Source organism: Cylas formicarius, unplaced genomic scaffold (assembly GCF_029955315.1).
Source record: "Cylas formicarius isolate icCylForm1 unplaced genomic scaffold, icCylForm1.1 PGA_scaffold_8__14_contigs__length_24414737, whole genome shotgun sequence".
Lineage (NCBI taxonomy): Eukaryota > Metazoa > Arthropoda > Insecta > Coleoptera > Brentidae > Cylas > Cylas formicarius.
The window spans coordinates 23,170,387-23,196,660 of NW_026844361.1; the positions used below are offsets into that span (position 1 = coordinate 23,170,387).

Consider the following 26,274-nt stretch of genomic DNA (forward strand, 5'->3'; position numbering starts at 1 on the left):
AATTTTCACAGAACGATTTACTGTTAGATTCTACTCCACAGTAACTAGCGGGGACGTGGAAATTCGACGCGCGAGCTTGGCATACGTATTACCGAACTCAAATTCCGAACTTGCATACCTTTTGACTTGGGCGGGAGCATACTTGCCCCACGCCCAATTGACCAACTAAAAGTTGAACAATGGTTCTGCGTCGCATGCCATTTTGAGCGTCTTCCTGTTTTAGCGGCAACTTCCAACTGACGAACATTACAATAGCGCGAAAGAAAATGAGTTCGAAAAAGGGCACGTCCGATGGAAACGAAGCCCCCGAAGAATACGTCGTGGAGAAAATAATTGACTGCCGCATAAACAAAAACGGCGTCAAAGAGTACTTGCTTAAATGGATAGGTTATGATGACAAAGACAACACTTGGGAACCGGAAAGTTAGTTTGTCGGTATTCTATAAATTCCATGCATTATACGGTTAAACTTTCAGGTAACTTAGACTGTCCGAGTTTGATAAAAGCTTTCGAGGCGGATCGGGCCGCCAAAGATGCCGAACGGAGCAAAAAACGGAAAAGTACTAGCACTCCCACACCCGATTCCAAACCCGGCAAAAAAGGCAAAGCGGACGATAAGAAACCACACGGTTTCGATCGAGGTTTGGAGCCGGAAAAGATTATCGGCGCTACGGACAGTTCTGGTAAATTAACAATTTCGTCAACCTAGCAGGTCCTTTTACCTCATTATGTTGAAGGTCCCTTGATGTTTCTGATGAAGTGGGTTGGCACCGACGAGGCCGATCTCGTTCCGGCCAAACAGGCCAACGTCAAGTGTCCTCAGGTGGTAATCAAATTTTATGAGGAAAGGTTATCCTGGACGTCGCCCAGGTACAAGGAGAATAGTGTTTAGTGCAAATAAAAGTAACCCCATTTATCGCTTCCTTTTTTACGTGTCGTGACTTTGTTATAGAGTGAAATATTGTTATTTGTGTTGTGGTTTTGCGCCACAATGACTTTCTTCCTACCAGATGCATTAACCAGGAAGATTATTGAATAATAGTTATAGTTTCGTTATGAAGGGTGCCTTTTTTCCTATTTTCAGAAAACTGTATAATTTAGTAATAGTGAATAGCGTATTTTGATTAGTAAAATATTAAAATGGTAAAAAAATGTCTTATTTAATTGATAACTTAAATCAAAAAATGATTTGATAACCAAAAATTACCTCAAGCTCGGAGACAATTTAGAACAGGACAAATAGGACATTTTAGAAACTTTTATTTAAAAAAATATATTTTTGATCAAGAATCTATTTGAAATTAGATTCAAATTAAACATCTAAATTCTATCTATGTACCGTCATACTGTTTATTTATATTAGTCATGTTTTAATAAAAAAATTTTCTATCTTTAGCATTAATGAACTTGATTTGAAGTACTTGTTTTTGTCCTTTTGGTGTAAATCGGTATTTTCGAATAAAATTAATTAAAATTATTTGAGCTATTCAAAATTTTTTGTAATGTAAAAACTTAGTCAAAATACAGCACCAACCTTGTGGGTTTGTGGGTCCTAAAGCAACTTTCACACGTCATCAACATATTCCTGCGCGTAATTTCGTTCACATGTTTCTTCATTTTAACTACCGCCGCGCTTGTCTGTTACGTCTCTCTCCCGCGGCGTATTTTGGAAAACTTTTTATGTGAACGTGCGTCGCCGGCAATAAAGCACCGCGTTCCGTTTTATTAATTAAATACTTTTTTTTTATTTGCAATTAAAATAGCAAAGTACATCTGGTGTGTGTATACAATGTACCTCATATACTCACTCGCCTACGTACGGTACCCTAAAATTTAAATGCACTATTCAAAAGTTAACATAGAAACGATCCGTATAATTTTTTTTTGCTTGCTTCTCCACGGTGAAAAAAAAGTACGACATGTGGGAATGGGGGAGGAGCCGTTTTTTTTTTCTCATTCATCCTGGGACTTAATCGATTTAATACAGTAGAGAGGGTCTTTGAATCTACCGCCTCGTTCAAAAACACGCCTCCGCCCCTTTTTCACACGCAAAATTTTATCCAAAAACTTGTTGAGGGTGGTCACTCTCCCGTCTAGTTGCTTGATGCCGCAATCCGGGCGTGGGGCCCGGGGGCGGTCCCCTGCGCGCCGCCGTGCTTACACCGCGCGGGTACGTCGGTGCCGGTCGTCGCCCTTGAAGTTGCGGCGGCGGCGGCGCCGCCTCCCGTCTCCCGCAGCTCCGTGTAGCAGCTGGTGCACACGCGCACCGGATTGTAGAGCTGCTCTGACGGTAGCGGCGTCGAGTTCTCTGAACAGTCTGCGCAGAAAATACGCCCGCACTTCCTGCAACGTCAGGCGCGCCTATAATTTCAAAAATTGCCATCTGCCCCCTCGGGCGCACACCCGAAAAGCCAGCTTTTAATTTACAACCACACAAACCTTTTACTCTGTTTAAAAGGTTAATGGATTGAAAAACTCTTCAAATCTCTTCAATATTTAGATATTTGCCCGTATGTCCTTCAATGTCACCTGAACGCCAACGTGGACAATAATTCAATAACCAAAACTGAACGATATAAAATCATTACCGGGTACCGTTAAAATCATTAAATTAAAAATCATGTGTTGCAAATGCCAAGCAAGCCGTCTCACCTGCAATGGTGGCGCCTGCGGCCCAGCCAAAACTCGGTGCCGCAGTCGGTGCAGCGGCTCACCGCGTGGTCAGGTACCCAAAGGGTGCCCTGGCACTCGGCGACCGCCCCCTCCTCGACCGCCACCCACGACAGATCGGATCGTAGCGATTCGCCGGCGGCGGACGCTTGCCCCTCGCCTGTGCTCCCCAGCGACTCGACCACCGAACCCTACGGACAAGCGACGTCGTCTCTTTTACAAAAAAATAATAAAAAAAAAAACGACGTTGATATTAGTTGGCGGGGGAGAGGGACGAAACCAAAAATATGTCGCAAAAACAAAAGAAAAAACCTACTCTTTTTAAACGGGGTCGCGGGACTACTAGTCACCGGGGGCAAACGAGGATGGGACTAATGGAGCCCCCTTCGCGTGACGACGCCCCCTCCGATTCACTCCACTAAACAAATAAACTTGTTTGGATCACAAGAGAAAACGAAAGACGTGGATTTTTTTTTTTTTTGGAGTGACAGAGCGAAACCTGGGATGCACCAGTAGAAATAGAATGCCAAAAGCCTTTATTAATTCTACGTTTATTTCTTGGCCTGTCCGCTATGAATGTTGGCGATCATCAACAGTTGTGAGGCAGACTTGCCAGACTATGCACGAAGATTGACCAGCCAAGAGAGTCTCTTGCGTCCTCTTCCTGAAATTTTTTCCTGAAGGATACATTGGAGTAATTCATATTTTCCTTTGTTCCCCATGATGTGACCCAGATATTGAAGTTTTGAGATGTTGACTATTTCCATTCCCCGTAACACTTTTTCATTAGTAACCTTCGGTCTCCCCACCCTACTGAATAACCGAGTACCTGTAACACTTTAGGAGCTTATTCTTTACTTCCAGTGACAGGGTGTGGTTTTTGAATACTTGACCCATAGCCAAGAAAGCACTTTTAGCCTTTCCAATTCTGTACCGGATCTCTCGACAATCATCCCACGATTCATTAATTATAGTTCTTCATAAATTATATTGTGAGACCCTTTGCGATTCCTGTGTGCTTTCATTTATTTATTTATATTAAATATCACACTATGGATGTACGTGCATATAACGTAGAATACATGAGCTGAATGACTTTTGTAGCACATATGGGAATAGTGCAGACTGTTGGGACTGTATTTCCAGTGGTGTACTCCGGGTCGCCTCCAAATCTCATTTCTGATAAAATATATTAATGGATATGTCTATTTAGACCGGACTATTAACACTGTTTTATTTTAATTGACCAGAACGATTTTTTTTAAGAGATATTTATTCGCCAAACGTGTTACACCTACAAACCTAAGTATATTTTTTAACGATTTTCTCGCAACATTTTTATTTTGGCATAATGACTCACCGAGTCGTCGTGCTTCTCGCCGTCGCCGCTCCGGTGACACTTGTGACATGCCTGCCTGATGAGGATCTGGCGCGACGCGTGCAGCTCCTTTTCCAAAAGCTCCACCTTCCGCTGCAAAAGAGAGAGTCTCACGTGACAACACGGCGGACGCTATTTCCCGAAAAACACTCACCCGTTGCTCCTCGAGGATCTGGTCCAGCCGCTCCTGTACGGGCGACCGCAGCGGCATCAGGCCGTCCTCGCCGAGTGCGCAGCTGCTGAACCGCCGTGCGTGCGCGAGCGTTCCGGTGGGGCTTTTTGCGCTCCGCGCGCACACGTCGCAGGCGCCTCCCATTGGTTCGTCTACGGTCCGCGGCCGTGGACTCTGGATTTTCTCGAAGCCATTGTACTCTTTCGGTGACGACCTGTATAAGGACGACATTTTCGAAAAAATATTTTTTAAACGACAACAACTAGAACGGAAAACGGTGCGTTTGAACAGGGTTACTGTCGTTTAACCTTCGAATCGCAGATTTGCGTTCGAACTACCTGATTCCTCGCCGTTATTATAATTAAGTAAACACTTCCGAGTCCCGTGGGTTATTACTCAGTAAATTAGTAAGTAAGTGAGTATTTTAGTGCCAAAAAAATTTACAGAGAAACAAGTCTCTGCAAAAAAAGCAACGTCACACAGAAAAACACGATGTGCCCAGCCCCACGCAAGTGCAGACAACCAGAACAGCAACTAGATTCATTGGTTTACAAAGGTTAAACAATTTTAAATTTTATGCATTAAATCTAAAAATTATAAACCTAAAACACTTTAAAACTGACTATTAAAAACTAAAACCATGTTCTGCAAGTATAGAACGATTTGTTTTTTTTTTTAATTTAGTTAAGTTCTCTCTCCCGAGATTCCCGTCCGTGAAAAAAATATCGCCTTATGTTTCGGTATTACTAGACCATCGCTGTCTCTAGTTACACGTTTATTTTATCAATATAAAGATCTGTATTTTGCAGAATTGCTTTACAACTACTACCAACTACAAAAGTTAAAAACTTAAAATTGTCTTCTTAAAATTTAAATTCAAATGACTTCCCTACCGAAATTGCGCAAAAGGAAATAACGGCAACGTACAATTGCACGTGTACATTTCAACTACATGGTCATTTATCTCGTTTTCCGATTTTCGCAAACGCGAAATATCCGACAGCATGTTTGAACTAATCCGCAGTATTGGGTACCGGTACATTTGAACTAATCGCCATTTGTTACATCGGAATACAGCCGCCCGTTTTCCCGTATTGGCCCCTTAGAACCCCAAATAGCCGACGGTACCTTTGAACTACTTGACGACTCACCCGCACGCCACATGCTCAGACACCAACGTCTCGGTGCTGGTCTCGACCGATCGCTCCAGATCCAGCGCCCGCCTCACGAGCTCGCCGTTGCAAGAGGCTGACGCGGCCGCCGCCTCCTCAACGCCTACATCCGACGACGACGATGACGAGTTGTTGTTGTTCTCGAAAAACTCGTCGAGCTCGACGTCGCGATCGCTCTTCGAACCGCGCTCGCTGCGCGTTGTTGTCGCGTCCGACGTGTCATCATCGGCGTCGTCCGCTTCGCTGCCGCCCCCGACTACGTCCGGAAAAATCGGACATTCTGTGAGGCGTTCCGTCATAGCCGCGATGTGATCTGTGATCTCGGACATCCGGATGACCGCCGGGGGCGGAGGCGTGGTTAACCCGCCGAAGTCGAGGCAATCGATCTGGTCATCGGTCAGGCTCTGCTGGTGATGGCGCGCTGCGACGCCGTTGAACATGCAGTCCTGGGTACATTCCGTGGGGTTGTCATCGAGGTCGCTGGGCAAAAAGTCCGGTCCCGCGTCGTGGTTGTGGTTAAGGACCAGGTCCTGCGGCGGTACGTTCCTGCGCAGTCATTTTAAATAAAAAACTATATTCATATATTTTTATAATTATTAAGAAGAAAGCAGTGTTTTGCAGTCATTATATTTTGGAAATGATAAAAACAGAATTACTAAAAAATGATTTAATCCAGGAAAAGAGAGGACAACCCTAGTTGAGCAGGATATTTGAGCTACAAAGAAGCGTTATAAGAATTTTAGCAGCATTGGGATATAGACACCATTACACGGCAGCTTGGAACCTTGTGAATCTGTTGTTTGGAAAAAAATAGATATCTCGATAGAACCTACAGCTATGCCAGATATATAACACGTTGATGACCAACATTACCGCTTTGGCCTAAAGGTTTCTAATAAGTTTTTTGCCGAAATAAAAATTTACTATAAAATATATTTTAAAAATTTTTTATTAGGAAACTCATTCTACTCTACGAGAATTTTTTTAATTCCAATAACTTGTGGCTTATAATATTTGAAATTGTGATAGTCACGAAATATAATATTTTAATTATACACTCTGCATAACTGAAATGAAATTAAAATGATTATCTTTTAATTTTATGCAGCCACCATTAAACCATTTTTTCTAAACAGCGATAAAACGGTGGAGAAGTACAGGATGTCCCATTTTGGGTAGTTTTTAATGGTATCTCCTTTATTTTTATAGTTTATAGTTGCAATTGCCGTGACAATGTGCTGCTTTTTCGTAAACTAACGATAGAATGCAGTAATGTTGTAATTTTACACATTAAAAATTTCTGAATGATCAAAAAAACTTGTTTTTTTTTTAATGAAATAGCCTGTATATTTCTGGATCATAAAATTTGTCTTTTGTTTCATTTTCAGAAATATTTAATAGTATCTAAACTATCTAATTTAATTTTTCTTAAAAAACAATAAATGCAATTATGACAAGAAAGAAAAAAAATCAAATATGTATTATTGGTTTTTGGACTTTATGAAGCAGTTTATTTTTGTTTTGTTTGGTAATTTTATTTGAATGGTATATATCAATTCCTTCGAATAACGGAGCGTACGAAAATTGTTGGTATATTTTATATAGAATATTTAAAATTCTGACGAAGCTTCAGAAATGTCGCACTCAAACTTATTGAGGAGATCTGTCAGCGAGCATGTTGGTTATTGAATGCTGCAAGATCATTGGTTGAAAACGAGATTTTAAAACTTCTTAAATGTTAAATTCTCAAAAAAAAATCATAGTTGTTCCATAAGTTTCTGTACTATCGACATAGGGATGCCCTCTATATCTCTAGTAGCTATATTTGCAAATATTTGTAATTTCCTGAGTGACCTACATGTTTTTCCCGCCAGTGGATATATACTTATATTATTGACTAATTTTCATCGGTCATTTCAAAGTCAGTCTCTGAAATCCGAATATAATTGGCAACGTCGCGCTAGCAATTGCTATTGCTAGAGAATACTAACAGTCTGTGCCGTTGTTGTTTACATTTTCGGTGGTTATGATTCAATCCGTACCTTTTTCGTGTTTTTGTGAACAACTTGTTGTGTTTGTAGAAAAAACTGTAAGGAAAAGAATGTGTCTAAATACGGGTAAACCTGAGTGATTTTACAAATTGCAAAGTGCACTTAAGTAGCTAGGGAAGACTTTTGGGTAATATGTTTTAGTGTAAAAGAATTACAGGAAATATAAGGAAAACCATCAAGCTGCGAGTTTTACTAGAACAAATTACAAGAAGTACCCCTTGAAAATTACAAAACGTTGTAAAACTAAATGTGGGAAGGTTTTCGTTTATCGTCACTTTTCGGGAAAACGCGCCATCCAAACATTGACGACCTGCCAGCGCCCGTGTTGGTTGTCGGAAGCCGCAAGGCCTTATGGGTCGAACGTCAAAAAATACAAAAATCAGAGCTGCTATTGGTTAAAAACGAAGTTTCAATATTGAACAGACCTTCTCAAAATTTTGTTACATAGTTGCCTCGCGAGTTCCTGTACTATTAGCGTCTGCTATATGATAATGACAGTCGCAACCCGGACCAACAGGCAAAAAAAAAAACTCACGGCGGTTCTCTGTTGACGCTAGGGTCGCTACTGCGCCTGCCTCCCGTCGCGCTCCCTCCGCCGCCGAAGGCGCGGCACGCGTCCGCGTTCATCAGATCGCCGTAAGATCGCGTCTTGCCCATGTTGGGCTGGTGTTGGGGCGGCGGGCCCGGACACGCGTCGCCCCCCTCGTTCGCCGCCTCCATGGAGCCGAGGTAGACCTCGGACCAGAGGCGCAGGTCGCGCACGTTCGTCCTGGGCCAGAGGACGCGGCCCGACGGCGTGGTGGGCGCGCCGTACAGGTGGTTCCGGAACCGCGCTCCGTTCAAAAACTCCCACACGGTGAACGTTTTGCCGGCCACAATTTTCGCGCGTTGCTTCTGCGAATTGCACAGGAACGTGCCGTACAGATTGGAATAGGTGTGCTGCGCGAGCTTGATCAGGTAGTTTTGCGAAAACTCGAACGAAACGGGGAACTGGTTGACGAGCTGATGGACGCAGTCGAGCCACTGGAGGAATACCGGGCAACGTTCGTTTTGGTCGTCGCTGCCGCCCGAGTGGCCGCAACGATCGGCGAACTTGTGGCCGAACGCGAGCCACTCTCGCTCGATCAGAACCCTGCAATATTCCACTCAAACTAACAATATCCACGCTAAAACTATTATACTATAGCTAGGTGCGCTCGATTCGACGGCAATACATCACTCAAATTGAAAACCTACAGAGAAAGTTTCTGACATTTCTTCACTTTCATGTGATTTATTACTAATAGTCTAAGAGCCAGTGGGCGGCTACCTGCATGTATTTGACCAGACCTGGGCTTTACCGAGTATACATGAGGTGGGGACCCACTAAGCCCAAAGCGGTGGACCCAGGTACTGCGCAGGTGAGACAGGAATTGATTTTTGGCGAATTTTAAATATATTTGACCACGGCTGCCGTTTTGAAATCTTAAAATATATTGTTATTATTGTCGAAAAATAATAATGGCACACCATTAGAACGCGGTTAACATTATGGCAGACAGTTTAGGAAATGCACAAAAAAATAAAATTTTGAAAGTATTTGACCAGATCTGCCATTGTGATATATTATTCGTTATGGCCTTAAAAGCGTACATTAATAACGGCAGACGTTTTTATTGAGGACACTCCTCACTAGATAACAAAATCTTTACTATTACCCGATAAGATGAATATGTGTTACGATCGCTGTTTTACATAAATTTAACTCATTTAAAATTAATTTTGATCACTATATGTATAGAAATTAATACCTTTTCTGTACTTTATATACTAAACTTTATAAGAGTGATGATAAATGAAGTAGATATATTACGAAATAATCTGAAATCTTGGGGTATAATGCAAGTAACAAAAAACAATTCAATTCCGTATTTCAATTTTTTTTTTAATTTATTTAAGACAAAATTTGAAAGGTGTCGTAGTCATGTTGGTCGTAGGTCAACTCTTCTTCATAGTCCATTGAATCGGACTATGTAAAAATAAATCGTAAATTGTAAAGTATAAATAATTAGTAAATTGATCCGAACATATTTGATCAAGAATTAATTTTTATCAACTTACCAGGGACATTAGTAATTAAGTGTCGCTAATAAAAGATGGAAGTTGATATCTCCAACGAACCATTTAAAGACAAATGTGTTGTCCTGCTCAAGCCAAGCATACTCCAATGGGCCCAAGGTTGAAGGTTGCTTTTTGTAAGCGTTTTTCCAAATAGTTGAAATGTAATGGGCTCTCAGAAGTTGTTGGTAGAGTTCATTCTTGCATAGTAGTATCGAGGTTGCGTCAAAATTGTGTATCTTTTTACTACAAATTTTTATTCACATCCGAAGCTTTGTAAGTGCTCACGGTACTACAGAGGGTCCTTTCTCCAACCACTGATCTAATTCAGCGCCAATATCTTTTTCTACGACTGCATCTGTCTCAGAAACGTTTACGTCTTTTACAAGATTATCAAGTACTATTGTATCATCAGTTATTGAGCTATCAACTAATGTTGATGGTTGCTCAGTTGCAGACGACGACGTAGCGGGTTGTAATACAGCTTCTTTGTTGAGATCGGTTGCATTTTTTTAAAGCCGTCTGGTCTGGTAGAATTATTTCAATGTATTATAATTTATATGTTTTTATAACCTCCAAATTGGTCAACAGCCTCTGCTGTGGTACAAAAACCATACTTCACTAGTTCTTTTTCACTCGACATAATGGCAGAGATATTTAACGAATAATAATTTAATTAAAGAAAAATAACATAAAGCACCACTGTGTATTTTATTAAATTCACTAAAGATTCACAAACATACTGAAAACGTCTGACAAAAACCGTTAAGTTGGGATTATAACAGGTATAAACCCTAAATTATTTAAGTGGTAGTAGCTATAAAATAAAATACTATAAGCTGGAATGAGTAGAATAGTAATACATAGGAGAAAGAAAAAAGATAGCTATATGCAGTGTATGTCCGGGTAGTAGTAAGGATTTTGTTATCTACTGATTAATGTTACTAATGTACGCTTTTAAGACCATAACGAATAATATATCTCAACGGCACATCTGGTCAAATACGTTCAAAAATTTTAATTTTTTGAGCATTTCCAAAACTGCCATAATGTTAACCGCATGCGAATGGTCTGCCATTATTATTTTTCGATAATAATAACAATATATTTCAATACCTGTCTCACCTGCGCAGCACCTGGGCCCACCGCTTTGGGCTTAGCGGGTCCCCACATCATGTATACTCGGTAAAGCCCAGGTCTGGTCAAATACATGCAGGTAGTCGCCCACTGGCTCTTAGACTATAACGTTTAAGGTTCCCTCGCTATTGAACCTTTCACTTCAGTTTTTATATAAACTTTACAATTCGTTAGTGGATTGCCCCGAGTTGCTGAGCCAGCCGAGCTTTCATGTTCCTTCGAGGACCGTAAGGGCGTAACTCCAAGAATCAATTTTTTGACCAAAATTCATATCAGTTGATGAAATTATTCAATGACTTCTTCTTCTTCTATTGACGTTTTTTGTCTTTTAAATACTATGATGAATTGTATATTTCACTATTGCTTTGCTGGAGTGAATATAGTTGAGTTCTTCTTATAGTTACAGTTTATAGTTCTTAATCTGTTATCGGTATTATTGAAGCGAAACTCGTGCTATGAGAGGAATTCCCAGTTCCGCAGCCGGAATAAGTAAACACATAGATATAGGAAATGACTATTTTACAATCCAATGGTTTATGTTGCTTTAAACAAATAGGAATATTGAAGAAAAAATGCTGGTGATCTAAATATGTTCCTTTGTAAAACTCCAACAATATACTTTCAACAATTAGCTCCTAATTTCATATGTATTGCTTTCAATTTAATAACATTTAATAAAATGGATTACATTAAAGATACTGCTCTGCTCTGGCGCAATTTTCCAGAGACCAGAAATCGCAAAAACCATTAACGGAGTCACAAATGCTTTATTGTCGGGAACATACCGGTATGTTCACCGTCAGCAGCGGCCCTATACAGCGCCAGTCGTATACATTTGCTTTAAAAAATCTACCTAAAAATGTAGCAATTTTTAAAATTTATTCTACTATAAGAAAATAGAGTTCAGAGCGGGCGTTTGTTAAGATACATTGTTGGTTAATACTACAAAAATAGACAGGGCGAATTGAAAAGGTGGGTTAAACCGTTATTGACAGATCCTTACTGTACTTTTCATTTTCAAGCCCGATTCCTACAATGCATTTTGTTAAACTGTATTTAGGAAAAGCAGAAAAAAAGAGGTGCTTTGTATAGTACTTAATTTATATTGACAAAGGCCACATTTAAGCTGTTAAGTTAAATTTCAATAAAAAACTGTTCACCTGGGTGAAACTTTTTGCAATGTTTCCTTAACTTCTATTTATTTATTTTTGAAGCCAAAGATCTTAAAAATACTTTCTGAACGGTTTCAATGTTATCTGTACAGCAGGCATAATATGGAGACCATACCACAGGTGCATACTCGAGTCTAGCGCGACTCGTATATACCTGGGTACCACTTCTGCAAAATGTGTCACAAGACTTAGGAAACACACCAAGTCGTTAATACTAGTGATGACCTCGATCTCGACTCCATCAACGCTATATTGGCTGTAAACCCAACTCAACGAACGACTACAGCATTTTTTTTTTTACATCGAACAAAATCCGAGACCACATGCAAACACTGTCCATGTTTGAACTGAGGTGGCTCTTACTTGATGAAAATCCATTTTCCAAAATAAATAAGAACTAAAAGTTCAGATTTTCACGAAATTTCGCGAAAATCTGAACTTTTAGTTCTTATTTATGTTCACTGTCCATGTCCCTATGAAGCAGCAGGGCGTCCTCGCGCGATCCAACCCTCCTGAATAACTTCAAATCAACGGCAAAACAAAAGACACTGCGATTTCGAAACTACACTAACAGTATCATTTATAAACAAGTTAAAAAGGACGGGTCCGGTGTGAGAACCTTGGGGGACTCCCGAAAAAATATCAATCCATACTTCCAAACGCCTGATCAAGACCCTCAAAGGCGTTCAATAAAAATTGTGGGTCGGTGAGTAAATTTGCTCTGGTACATTTACCCTGTACAAATGAAGGCTGTTGATCAATCAGAATTCCCCTGCAACGCCACGAAAGTCTCTCACAAAATAACTTATCTAACAGTTTAGGAACCACCGACTGTATACAAACGCCTCCATAACTAATCACGTCTCAAACGCATCAGTAAGTGAACCGCTCATAGAGATAAACCGGATGTTAGATTCAGAGGTTCAGGTGTTCGTATTTTTCAACTACATCCGAATTTTTTTCAACCAATTCAGAAAAATTTCCAACCTGAAACCGTCCACCGTTCGGTAATACGGGTCGAGGAGGAGCTCCGCGAGGGCCACGATCTGCGGGGTACGGTCCCACCCGTCTGAGCAGTGCACAACTACCGGCCTCGCGTCCCTCTCGACTGCGCCGGCGAGCGTCACCGCCGCCTTAATCAGACCCGACATGTGCAGCAGCCACCGTGTGCCTTCCAACAGGCTAAACCAGCTGGAAACGGAAATGAAGGGTTAAAGATCGAAGGAAGAATTTCGTAGAGAATTGCTTTCTTATGAGAACAGTTCCGAGAAGAACGTTCGTTCATCACGGGGGGCGGAACGCTCACTTGGGTTGGTCGGCCGACGTCATGCAGAGCTGCCTGAGCGCGTGGAAGCTCTTCCGGATGGAATGTATATTGGCGAGGTTCATGAATTGGATCTCGCAGTTCGGGTAGTACTCTGGACACTCGCAGCCGCCGCCGCGGGCCCTGTTCGCGACTGCCGTCGTGTACGACCTCGCGTCCATGATGAGCACTTTCTTCTTGTCGTGAGGTCCGCCTACAGCGTCGCCCGCGATCTGGAGAGACTCATCCGAGTGGAACGAGCCCGGCGAATGGGAGAGCAAAGAGTCGGCGTCGCTGCTGCCCGCGTTGCCGCCCCTTAGCGTCCGATCGAAATTGCACGCGTCCGACACCGCCTTGATGAGGTCCTCGTCGTCCTTGGAACGCCACCCAAGCCACCCGACCTCCGGTTGGCTGCAGCGGACGATGACGGCGCCGTTTCGCGCGTGCCTGAATCGTCACACACGGACGCGATTAGAAAAGTCGCGGGATAGAGGGGGGAAACTAACCTCCACACGGCGGCCGGCACGCGCCGCGAGCTCCTAAACTTGGAGACGCTCTCGAGCACCTCGTCGTTGATGCACGACGGCACGAGCAAATATGGCGGGTACGTCGGGCACAGCTTGTATGTCTCGTTTGCTTTCGAGATGCGCCACGAGTCGCCGCTGAACTGCAGCCGGGCCATCTGCGAGAGACACGTATTTTTTTTCCCTCGATCTCGATATAAACAGAAAAGAAAAACGCGCTCGCGAGCTCGCAAAAGGTTCGCTTAGTTAAAGAAAATTCCGCCAATTTAAGAAGGTATGCCAAATAAATGAGAAAAGATAGAACATAATAAAAATTAACTTGTTATTAAATACTTATATAATTGTATTATATAATAATACATTATTATAAAAAAATCAATATGCATTGTCAGTATTTGACCCACATTGTCGTTTCTGCATTATGCTGATACTTATCTTTACTAATTATAATCAATTAATACATTTCATTATAACCTGTCATAAATAATTAAAAATTAAATAATTCATTTATTTTATTCACCACATACGACGGACCATATTGTGGTCAAAATACACCGTGCACATTATGGTTTCTAAAATTATTTTCAAAAACTAAACTAACCAAAATTGCGAAATGTATGAAAGTTATATTTTATTAATGCTGTTTCTTAAATAATTTCAATTTTGTCAAAATGCAACTTGGTTTCAGTTTGTCGAACATTTAAGTAGTTCTTTTTGCAGTGAAGTGTTTTTTCATATCATAATTATAAAAAACTTCCCATCCCATGTTATAGAGGGAGCAGAAGAATGTATTCTAATCTAATAAGAACTTAAGGTGGCTAAAACTTGGTTCGTGAATACAGCCATTTTATAGCTGCAAATTGTGGCACATTCAAAATCATTTAAAAAAAAAAGAAAAAACGGTATAACGGTAGTAATGCCAAGGATAAAAATAAATAATGAAAATAAATTAAAAAAAATAACATTTTGACAAAATTCGGCATATCTTAAAAACCTTCGGTTCGGGTTCCTTTTGAAAATACAACTTTAACACATTTATTACTTTGGGATAACCTGAATAAAACGACGGCAATTTCAAAAATGCCCATAATAGGTCACCAAAAGTAAAACTACTTGGAAACAGAGTATTTTGGTTACAAAATTCTGTGCAGTAGAGCGTGGATACTTTATTACTTTATAATAATTTGAAATATATTTATTGAAAACTCGACGTAAGCGCCGGCCGCTCACCTCGCTTTCGAACATCCGCTTGTCGAAAGTGTACACCTTTTGGTTTTCGATTTTGAGGGCAACCTCTTGCCCGCCGCGCTCCTTCGACCAGACGCAATAGTAAAACGCGAACAGCTGCTCGATTTGACGCGGCGGCTCCGCAACTTTCGATATCCTGTCGTACCACTCAAGCGCGTTCTCGTTGTTCTCAAACGTGCACCTGCAAAAAGCCGCCCCCACAAGATTCCAGTGAATCAAACACGACAAACGAAATAATCTACAAACATCGAATTTAAATGCAAAAAAACCTCAACTTTTTTGCCGAAGCTTAATGTCAAATTGAAACCGAGGAGTACTTTTACTCTAAATTTATTGGTTGACGCCATATAGACACTAAAGTCGTTGCCTAATACAATAACTTATAAAGCAACTATGAAAATTATATTTGAGAAGGTCCATTCAACATGCGCATGCGCGAGATTAATTCGCTTTTAGGCAATGGCTTTGCGGCATCCAACGAGCAACATGGCCGATGACAGATTGTCAATATTTTGAAAGAAAATGGCGCCAAATGCAGGTTAATATGTGAAATGTCGAGGCATGCGCGGAAAATCAACCCCTTCTCTATGAAAATATCAATGGCGACTGGGGCGCATCAATTTTTACTGTAGTAGGACCACCATATTAACGATATGGTTGATGCGCATTTAATAATTATAAAGCGTTGTTTATCATATATTTTTTTTTAATATAATTGTGATAATCGCTTGCAAAAGTCGCAATTTTCTCGTTCCCGAAAGCGGAGGCGTTGCCGAAGAAATTGATTCGGCAATAAAAAGAGAACATTAGTTTGTTCCAACAAAAAGCACAGAGGCGTCTTACTGGAATAGTTTTCGATAACTGTAAGGACCTTTAGAGTCTAATTTGGACTGTTATATTCAATAACTTTTTTATTTAGTGCTAATGATATACATTGTGCTTCACTGTCCACGAATACAATGATCGTCTATGAAAATGATGGCACATTTAAAAAGGTCTTGTAATGCTTCTTCAAGTGCTTCTTAAAATTTAATTTTATATTACTTAATCTTAATGAAATAATCAAAAACTGGTACAAAAATATTTTCTTCACTGTTTCATTAAAAAAAAAAAAGAAAAAAATTTTATACGCCGTCTGGATCTGAATTTCTCGATCATTTTTACCTTTTCTATTTTTTATCCTCTTTCACCTATATGTGATATTATGAAGTTCATGCAACCAGAAATAACGCTTCCTTAATGCAATTGCTCGCACTTTAGCGTTTCGGGAGGTGTTGCGCGTTTGCATGTTGACCAAGGACGGTTCCTGGAACCTTGTCATATTTTGACAACTTGACAGCACTATACTGACGAATTTTTCAGACCTCCCGCGATTAAAACGTGAAAACAGACTCACTTGTACGTGCGCGCGTCCTTGCAAAACACGTGCAGGTAAAACAGCTCCCTGATCTCAACGAACTCGATCAGGCCTAAGGGGATATGGTGCTGGTTGGCGCCGTTCTGCACGTACAGTCTGTAGTTGGTGACGACGATAAGACCGTCCACGGAGACTCCGGCATACAGTGCCGTTTCGCCCGTCAGCAGAGCGAACGGAACAAGTTTCTCGTGGTCTGACGCCTGCAGCTGGTACATGTGGATCGACTGGATGTGGCATATCGAGTTCGGCTGGTCCGTTTTGTCCATTTCTGCTAGAAACGTCGCTATGTACGCCGAGGAACGCGACAAAATTTCGTAACCGAGCGGCGGCACACTTTTGGCACCGAAATCGAAAACAAATGAAAAGCGAAAATCGCCGCCGTCGCGTTTTATTTTTCGGTCGTTATCAACGGACCGATAAATACGGAGAAACGTCCTCGATATAGCACGGCTGTCGCGAGTCGGTAAATCGGTACAAGGGTGAACGGTGTACCGCCGCCGCCCAGGCTCATTTAATAGGAACCCGAACGTTTACATTTTCAGAGGGCGCGTTTACAGTTGTTAAGAAACGGCTCTGACGAGCAAGACTCGCGGTTCAGGTCGGCCCGAGGGGCGCGCGAAGACGGCGCAAGTTAAAAGAGAAAAAAAAAGGGGGACAAACGTCAAAATCCGTGGGTGAAAGTTGTCGCACGGGCTTTCGTACTCACTCTGATTTTACGGCAGGAAACCTGGCTGCGGACCGCCCGTTACGGAGATAACACCATTTTTTCGCAGATAAGATGCGCGAGATGAAAACAAAACAACACGATACGCCGCTAATAATACGACAAAAACGGATAACGCACACGAACACGGTCCTTGTGACAGTTTTCTAGACGATCGTACCATAGCATCACGCGGACGTGACACTCGGGACGCGGACCGCGGAGCGCGTTTCGGTGGTCAGTGGTCCCCGACGTCTGCCTTGTCATTCGGGCGGCCGTCAACCGTCACCCCATTAGTGAATTGGTAAAATGTCGGAAAAATTGAAGGGCATTTTACCGGATAAGGCTGAAAGTAATTCGACAGTAGACGGCAATGTGGAAAACCATGCTCCAATCAAGAGGTACGCGCATTACAATTAAAAAAAAAACGTGTGTAAAAGTGCCCACGATTGTGGGATTATGTTTTCCACTATAGGACTTCTATGTTTTCAACGATACCATTTTTTATACGAATATTGCATATAGTTCGAGAAACTCTACTCTAATTAGCGTTTGCGTAGTTCTAAAAAAAGGAACCGGCACAAGAAAAAGTCCGACGAGAAGAGGGAGGACAGCGACACCGCCACTAGGGAAGTGGTGCCGCAAATGCAAAACGTGGACGACAACGCGATGACAATGAACAATAGTGCGACGAGCCCGCTGAACACAATTTCCATAAGGGACCTAAAGGCTGCGATGGAGGTGTTTACTATGTCCCAAAAACCAGCCAAGACGCCCGAGGAAGCGCTGAAGAAGAACTACCAGTTCTGGAATACCCAACCTGTACCGAAAATGGGTATTGAAATTATCTGACGGAGTCATTCAATATGTAAACTTGACGGGTCGTTTTCAGATGAAAAGATAACTGCCAATGAAGCGATAGAGCCTGACAAGGAGATGGGCGAGATTAGGGCGGAGTCCTATTCGTTGCCGGACGGTTTCATGTGGGACACTCTCAATTTGGATGAGCCCCTCGTTTTGAAAGAGCTGTACACACTCTTGAATGAGAATTATGTCGAAGATGACGACTCAATGTTCCGATTCGATTATCAGCCTGAGTTTTTAAAATGGTAAGGATCTTGTTTAACCCTATATTAACTAACCCACATTTTTTTCGGATAAAGTGACAAAAAATGTTTGTCTCTTTCATCTTGTTTTTGAGAAATATAAATTTTATGAAAAATAAAGCATTTAATACCATATAACACAAACATTACCAGATGTAAAAAAAAAACCGCAGGAAACGAAAAACTCCTATTTGTAGTTGCTACAGTCCAAAAAGTGGTAAAAATGAAAAAATAAGTGGTCATTTTGGTTATTTTAATCTAATTAATCCCAAATAAGGTTATTGAAATTTCCTATGGCCCGGTCCGCGCTGACTTTGTTGGTACTGAGATGGTTTCCAAACATTTTTATTATTTGAGAATGGTTATTAAAGCAACATTTTGAGCTAATTTCCTGAATTGTGTGTGTCAATATTTTTTGGCCACTTAATCTAAGAAATATTTAAGAAATAGAGGTGTTTTTGACTTCGCTAACTCACTTCCAGGTACTTACAATATATCAATATACAGAATACTTATGGCGTGTCCTTCTGATGGCAGGATAATATAGGAAGTAGGGTAGGGTAGGGTGTATTTCGTTTTTCCCACAAACTTGTAAAGGTTGACATTTTCGACTTCTATTTTTAATGTAATTTCTGAACTGAGAGCTTTATAAACCAAGGTTTTGATGATGTTTTGTGGTGTTGGACGACGACTGGAAGTATTTAACTGGTCTAAATAGTATAAAAATGGTAAATAATAGAGACCAAGGAAATCCAAAAAAAAAAAATTTTCATTCAGCACAATTTCCATTAATCTGTGTTACTAAAGTGGATTTGGGCAGGGCGCTGCAGCCGCCGGGGTGGAAAAAGGACTGGCATTGCGGCGTGAGGGTGGTCAAGAGCGGCAGACTGGTCGGATTTATATCGGCCATACCAGCCACCCTCAACATCTACACCAAGTAAAATAATTCCACCTGTAGGTGCGCGGCGCCCTTAATCGCACCCAGTACTTTTCAGGAGCCAGCGGATGGTCGAAATCAACTTCCTCTGCGTGCACAAGAAGCTCAGGTCAAAACGGGTGGCGCCCGTTCTCATCCGAGAGATCACGCGTCGAGTCCACCTGCAGGGCATCTTTCAAGCGGTCTACACGGCTGGCATAGTGTTGCCGAAACCAGTGTCAACCTGTACTTATTGGCACAGGTCTTTAAACCCGAAAAAACTGATCGAGGCAAGTCTAAAAAACGATTACGCCTTTTCTTTGTCAATGACCTTCGGTTGATCTTGACAGAACGAATGTCTTTTTTTTTAGGTTAAGTTTTCACACTTGTCGCGCAACATGACGATGCAGCGCACACTGAAGTTGTATAAGCTGCCGGATCAGCCGAAGACACCGGGTTTCCGAAAGATGAAGGCAGAGGACGTGGACGAGACCCACAAACTGATGCAAGAGGTGAGATGGGGGGGGGGGGAGATTTCCTCAATTTTTTTTTTTATTAATTTCGTTAATTTCGAACGGGTAGTACCTCAAGAAGTTCGACCTGGCGCCCGAATTTACCAAAGAAGACTTCGTGCATTGGTTCCTGCCCCGGCCCAACATCATAGACAGTTTTGTGGTGGAGAACGGGGGTCGCATCACCGACTTCGTGAGCTACTACACTTTGCCGAGCAGCGTTATGCATCACCCGGTGCATAAGAGCTTGAAGGTGAGCATACTCAACCGCATACAGTCGAACTGAGATTTAACACACGAAAATTTCGAGTTATCAATAAAAAACTACAAATGCATGTACCTTTTTGTGAATGAGCATTTATTCATTCATTTTTAAAAATGGGTTATACGTTACATAAACGCCCTAATATCTATGGTTTTTGAATAAAAAACGAAAATTATGAAACATGTAGTAGTACATATGTATGTATTTACATAATATATGTACATACATATATATGTACAGATTAAAGTTTACTGTTTCACTGGAAAAAAGTCAGTTATTTGTGACTGACGACCCGGATTTCTTATTTTGGTTTTCAACAAAAGCTTCAATTGTTCACTGGTTTTCAAATAGGAACGCAAGACAATCAACGAATTTTCAACCAATTCATTTGAAGGTGGTTGCTGGGAATCGTCTTCCAATTCCTCCTCCATCGTGTCACTTTCCCGGTCATCTTCGATGTTTAACTGTACCGGTTCGGATCTGCAGGACTCGATAATATCTTCATCAGTAGGAAACTCTGAAGTAACAATATCCTCATCCACATGTATAATATCGTTCATGGTGCTACCTCCTGCTATACCTCTAATGTTTGTCCAAGCTTTAAACTCGATTCCTATTTGGATTTCTTCACTCTTTTCTTTCAGGCGTTCACTTTGGAAAGTCAATTGAACCTCATCTTCTTCTTCCCATTCAGAATACTGACCAAAACCGGCTTTTTTAAAACAATTGGAAAATGTAGTTAGGTCGTCAACACAATCCATTAGTGCAGGGGTCTCCAAACTTTTCAGCCTTAGGGCCATATTGATCACGCCAAGAAATTCTAAGGGCCAAAACAATATTATCATTAATTGTCGCCGGTGATAAAAAAAGTTGAATCAGTCCGTCAGTTTTTGGTACTACTTATCTGTGTGAGAAGACCTTTTCCAAAATGAAGTACACAAAAAATGTCTACAGATCTAAATTGACTGATGGGCATCTTAAATCTCTTTTAATATTGGTACAAGTAAAATTAGCCCACAACTACAAACTATTGTCAGTGGAAAATCACAATTATGTAAATCTCATTAGAATTTCATATGTCATTATGCTTGTTATAAGTTATTTTTTTATTTAAAATGTATAAAATGTTGGTTGAATTCATTTCAATAATTTGTTGGTTAGTATATAATAACCTACAACAATGTTATGAGTAGTTAGCCCATGACCATATCAATGTAGATGTCATATTAATTAATATTCAACGTAAAGATAGATTACTTCAGTAAACTAAATTTATTTGCTATAAACAACATCTAATCTCTAGTAGATTTTTCTTTCAAGTATACAAGCTCTCCGCGGGCCGGACAAAATCTGTTCGCGGGCCGCATGTGGCTCTAGGCGATCACTTCCATCCTTGCTTGATGTTGTTTTCTTAGTATAGGGACTAGATGTCGATCGCCGACGGATCACAAGTTCTCTAATAAAGATTCTTGTGACCTTGCTTTACATTGAAAACAGTATACATCAGAAGTGGGATTGCTTCTTTTGGCAAAGTCTCAAGAGTGGACTTTGGTGTGTGAAGCAAAAGTGACCATGGACTGAGGAAATACACAAGCCGAGCGATAATTTACTTTAATTTTTACTTAATTCGTTTTTTATTATTACTTCCTTTTATTTCCATTTTGAATGAATTTGTTTTGTTCTTTTTATGCTATTATTACCAAGTTTTATTTTCTAGCTTTATTTATTTTTTTTAATTTGCAGGCGGCTTACAGTTTTTACAACGTCGGCGGTACGACTACGCCGTGGATCGACCTGATGCAGGACGCCCTAATATCGGCGAAGCAGCTCGGTTTCGACGTGTTTAACGCGCTGGATCTGATGAACAACGGAGAGTTCCTCGAAACGCTCAAGTTCGGCATCGGTGACGGCAAACTGCAGTACTACTTGTACAATTGGAAATGTCCGCCGATGGGGCCATCACAAATCGGGCTCGTCTTGCAGTAGTAGTTCGTTATGTACTATGCACCGCAGAGTAATTTGTCGTTTTCCGGGTAAAATGGGCGTGGCAGGGTGGGGGGAGGCCCCCCCGATTACCCCCCGCCGGTGTAACGTTTTAAGTGAAAGTAAGCGAAATAAAGTGCACTTTGTATTAATGGCTCGTACGTGTTTAGTTTGTGTTTGTACCATAGACGGGCGATCGATGCCTATAAACCGTCATGTTTTATTTTGTTGAATTAAAAGACAGTTAACGAGATTAAACCGGAGTTTTTTTTATGTAAAACTGCAAGCTTTATTATTATTATGTACCGACGTAACCCCAAAGAAAAACCATTTGGTGCTAAATCTATCTAATTATTGTGCAATTTGGAAACGTGGCACTCAGAAACTGTCCTACCATTATCTGTGGGGCAACCATCTTGTTGGTAAATGGACTTGCCAAGCGTTACGACGTCTTCTATTTTTCCTTTCCCCGCCTCACGGATGTGGGACCCCAAACAGGTTTTTATTTAATCTCGCGACAACAGCGTACGTTTTTTGTCACGCTCTATCACTTCGAGAGTCTCGACGGAACTGTCAAACTTACAACACTATCACCGAATAATGCACATGCTTTCCCTGTTATTGTAAAAACGTATCGGGTTCTGGACATCCGCTAGATGGCAGCACATTCACACAGACTTAGGCGGTAAGTCACACTTTATTTTTGTTATTAAGATTATGATGCCCTGCAAATTTTGTTGAATTTAGCTAATTATTTCCGAAAGGAATTGAAACATGGCAATAGCCCGTTACGGACCCAGATATTTGTTCCGTTGTGGGTCGCGTTGTATTTTTGAAAGTAAAATACAGGAGCGTAGAGCGAACATACCTGTAAATGGACGCCAACCAATTAGGGAGATTCGAATTCGTTCAGTCGTTCCTACGGAAATAAATTCTTGCCGTCTGTACTTTTCGATTTTTACTTTTCATTGGCTTTGATTTACCATCGACGACGGAACGCGATGGTAAAGAACTGATTTGCAATAACGCTTTTCTAGGACGGCAGCCATTTTTCGTCTGCGGAACAACGCGTTCCCTACTTTACCCACCGGAAACACGTAACGTAAAAATTTATTAAATGCCGAAAGGTTTTATTTATAATTTGTAATTAGAGGTGCCATTGGTTAAAAGCTAAATTTTAAATGTCACGCATGCGCATGTAGAATTAACCTCAATTTTTTTTCAAGTCGAGCTGCATGATCGTGGGACAGACCAATACGAGGATTTCTGCCAGGCTCGGGGAACATCGATTGGCCATAAGAAATAAACAAACAACATCGGCACCAACACCAGACCGACCATAAGATTGATTTCGGCGTTTGTAAACAAATTGCTAACATTTCTGATTTTAGGACCAGGATTATATGAGAGGCCATCGAGATAGAAAAGTACGGACACCTAAATACGAGAGACGACGCTCTGCATTTATCCAATACGTGGAAAACGATAATCAAACGGCCGGGCGATACACAGTAGCCAACGGGGACATCGCAACTACGATCGGACGAAATAAACGCGACAATGCGGCGGGCGGAGCCGTCTCCCCTCCCGCAGAAGCAGCACCGTTACCACCTTCGGCGTAGGTTATATATACCGCACGCATCGCCGATAACCTTCCAGTGTTCGAAGTGTTTTCGAAGGGAGAGTATTGAAGATGCCAAGTAACATTTTGGCGAAACGTCTGCAGGATTCCAGTCTGAGTTCAACAAGCGAACGGATGATATCCCGGAATAAATATTTTCAAGTATTTATATATAATTTATAGTATATAATTTATAATATATATATAATTATAGTAGTCATCTTTTTCAAAATATTCTTATTTTGTATAGATGACATATATAACAGTTGACATTTGACGTTGTGTTAATATATTAAAAATAAATATAATTTGTCAGCGAATATTTTATACGGATTGGAATGGCATGCAAAACAGGTACGCGTGTTTTTTTATTGTGTTAGTTTAAAATTGAATAATATATTTTGTTAAGGTTTTTAGAATCGGTTTTGTAATTAATTGATTTTTTGGATTTCTATACTTTCATAAAGTTCTCTTTTTTTGTTGTTAGGTTCTGTTAGTAGGACTTTAACTTTTTGAAAATTTTGAAGAGCTGTTTTGTTTTTTTTTGTCATACTTATGTCCGTTGATTCTATTTTTTAAATATTGGCTTGTTTGTCCTATATATACACTGTCGCAATTAGAGCATGGAATTTACTATATTACTTCTTCTTTCAACTGGAATTTTTGCTTTGAGTTTAGTGAAGGGAAAAGTTTTTTGTAAATTATAACTTTTGTGTCCTATTTGAACGTTGTGTTCCTTGAAAATGGCTTGGCGTTTTTCTGATAATGCAGGTATATATGGTAGCGATATATATTTTCTTTGAGGATTTTGATGTTGATTTTTGTTTACGTTATTATAAAATTTGTTGGTACGTTTATTAAAGATATTATTAATTAAGATTATGGGATAATTATTTTCTACAAGTGCGTGTTTTGCTTTTTCTATTGCGTTTTTTTCCAGTTTAAAATGTGATTTTATTTAAAAAATATATAAATCTATGGCAACCGATCGCCCGCGACAAATGCTCTTTTTTTTTTCGTTTTACTTGAAATTTTTGGGAGAGATTCGGTCCGCTGCGAACTGCGACAGCTGCATGACGGAGAAATCGCGTGATTCTTCCATCAGCGCGTCAAATTTCGCGCCTTCCTCGTCACCTACAAAGAGAAAAAAAAAACGAAAAATAATTAACAAAATTTTACTCTCAAAGTGGCGATTTTTCTAAAAAATTTTGTTTACCATTTTTCGTTTTTTTTTTTCTTTTCAAGACGAAATAAACAAAATAATCATAGAAACAATTTATTAACGAATATTTTACACAAGAAATGGCGACAATTTTCGGAAATATTCGGTTTAATTGGAAATCTGGCCCTAAACGATCATGCCGATGATTCGTAAGAAATAAACGACTAAAACGCGTTCCGTATTTCCCTCCTAGCTCTTACTTTTTAACTTGTCGCTCTGGTCGTCGAACTCTTTATCCGAAATGTTCAACATCAAGCTGTTGCCGCTTAAGTACACCCGATTTTGAGAATTGGCGATCTGAAAAAGGGAGTTGGCTATGCAAGCGAACGCGACCAGAAAGTTCGCGAATTGAGGTTAGGGTATAAACTCACCGTTCTCGAAATGTTCTGAGCCGCTCGGATCTTCCTCAGCTTCAAGTAACCGGGATTTCTCGAAATGGCCTCACCCAAGTAACTGTCAGTTAAGAAAAACAAGCAAAACAAGTAGTTTCGACAGCAGTAAAATAAAAGATAAAACGAAAAAAAGGATATCATTTTGGCTGCCTCCGCTTCACCTTCCGCTTGGACAATTTTCTGCTGGCGTTCCTGCTTGGCTCGTTCGACCACAAACGCAGCTCTTTGCGCCTCCTGTTGCGCCACCTGCTTGGCTTCGACGGCTGCCGTGTACTCTTTGCCGAACGACAATTCCGTGATCGAAACGTCATCGAGGATGATGTTGAAGTCCTGGGCCCGTTCCACCAGTTCACGACGCACTAACAAGGATACCTAACCGAAAATGCCAGATTTATGTCCGCTTTCAAATATGTCAGCAAAATACCTGCTGTCTTTGGGTAATCAGCTGGGCAGCATTAAACTTGGCGACTACAGATTTGAGTACTTCATTGCAAATGGAAGGCAACACCTTCTCGTCATAATCTAGCCCCAATTGCCGATAAACGATGGGTAGTTGGCTGGCGTTTGGCCTGGACAAGACCCTGAGAGAAATGTTTACCATTTGCAGATCCTTGGAACCAGTAGGGGAAGAAATTTTTCTCGGTCTCGACCTACAAAAGTACTCAAACTCGTGAAGGTTACCGGAAATCACCGATGATCTCACCGAATATCGAAAATAATGGGATACTGAAACCAGGGTATGCGAAAGTGCAAACCTTCAGTGTATATCTCTTTTTGTACACCACCTATCCTGTTGAACATGATCGCCCTGTGGCCGCCTTCGACTACAAAAACACGTTTCGTGGGTCACCTGGTAGCTGAATTTCAAAATTACAAAAATACCTGTGTACATGGATTGAGAGATCCCGTAAGCAGCGACTCCGCCGACGGCCAACAGTTTCATCCCTAAACCTAATCCGGGAGGGCCCCCTTTGCCCCATTTACTGGCCAGATCGTTGAACTTACTTTGTGCCATCGTCTACGATGTTATCGAAAGAAAAAAAAGAACGCGGCGAACTTAAATTAACCAAACGCCGAAAACTAAAATCTTCCAAGAACCATACGAACACATGCGGATCGTCTGTCTAAATTTTATCTGTCAAAATTATACTATGCTTTTTCCTTTTCCCTATTTTCGAATTTTACATTGGTAAATATTAAATTACGTAATCTG

The 26,274-nt window shown here is 40.8% G+C and overlaps 5 protein-coding genes across 6 annotated transcripts; 2 read left to right on the forward strand and 3 right to left on the reverse strand.

Moving 5' to 3' along the window:
• Nucleotides 1-176: 176 nt before the first annotated feature.
• On the forward strand, nt 177-1,425 carry LOC132706010 (chromobox protein homolog 1-like). The gene is made up of 3 exons (XM_060677042.1): nt 177-423; nt 477-683; nt 738-1,425. Exons 1-3 carry the CDS (start codon nt 267-269, stop codon nt 890-892), a joined length of 519 nt encoding a protein of 172 aa, XP_060533025.1. The 5' UTR covers nt 177-266; the 3' UTR covers nt 893-1,425.
• Nucleotides 1,426-1,561: 136 nt separating this feature from the next.
• On the reverse strand, nt 1,562-17,218 carry LOC132706002 (myotubularin-related protein 3). Of its 2 annotated transcripts, none has more exons than XM_060677029.1 (12): nt 17,048-17,218; nt 16,321-16,609; nt 14,907-15,105; nt 13,659-13,834; nt 13,156-13,599; nt 12,837-13,040; nt 7,979-8,575; nt 5,372-5,938; nt 4,203-4,434; nt 4,031-4,141; nt 2,653-2,861; nt 1,562-2,343 (listed from the first exon to the last, which is right to left on the reverse strand). In XM_060677029.1, the coding sequence occupies exons 2-12, from the start codon at nt 16,605-16,607 to the stop codon at nt 2,094-2,096; spliced, it is 3,276 nt and encodes a 1,091-aa protein (XP_060533012.1). In that variant the 5' UTR covers nt 16,608-16,609; nt 17,048-17,218; the 3' UTR covers nt 1,562-2,093. The 2 variants fall into 2 exon arrangements, with proteins under 2 accessions (XP_060533012.1, XP_060533013.1); XM_060677030.1 differs by having other exon boundaries at nt 16,321-16,612.
• A 24-nt stretch (nt 17,219-17,242) lies between these two features.
• Nucleotides 17,243-22,084, forward strand: LOC132706005 (glycylpeptide N-tetradecanoyltransferase). The gene is made up of 8 exons (XM_060677036.1): nt 17,243-17,445; nt 17,605-17,879; nt 17,937-18,153; nt 18,971-19,087; nt 19,146-19,356; nt 19,438-19,578; nt 19,649-19,831; nt 21,587-22,084. The coding sequence occupies exons 1-8, from the start codon at nt 17,354-17,356 to the stop codon at nt 21,827-21,829; spliced, it is 1,479 nt and encodes a 492-aa protein (XP_060533019.1). The 5' UTR covers nt 17,243-17,353; the 3' UTR covers nt 21,830-22,084.
• LOC132706009 (uncharacterized) lies at nt 19,843-21,579 on the reverse strand. The gene is made up of 2 exons (XM_060677041.1): nt 20,424-21,579; nt 19,843-20,360 (listed from the first exon to the last, which is right to left on the reverse strand). The coding sequence occupies exons 1-2, from the start codon at nt 20,686-20,688 to the stop codon at nt 20,092-20,094; spliced, it is 534 nt and encodes a 177-aa protein (XP_060533024.1). The 5' UTR covers nt 20,689-21,579; the 3' UTR covers nt 19,843-20,091.
• Nucleotides 22,085-24,318: 2,234 nt separating the features above from the next.
• On the reverse strand, nt 24,319-26,192 carry LOC132706008 (prohibitin-2). Its single transcript, XM_060677040.1, has 7 exons — nt 25,944-26,192; nt 25,765-25,885; nt 25,486-25,711; nt 25,200-25,433; nt 25,041-25,118; nt 24,870-24,966; nt 24,319-24,581 (listed from the first exon to the last, which is right to left on the reverse strand). The coding sequence occupies exons 1-7, from the start codon at nt 26,074-26,076 to the stop codon at nt 24,469-24,471; spliced, it is 1,002 nt and encodes a 333-aa protein (XP_060533023.1). The 5' UTR covers nt 26,077-26,192; the 3' UTR covers nt 24,319-24,468.
• Between the last annotated feature and the right edge of the window lie 82 nt (nt 26,193-26,274).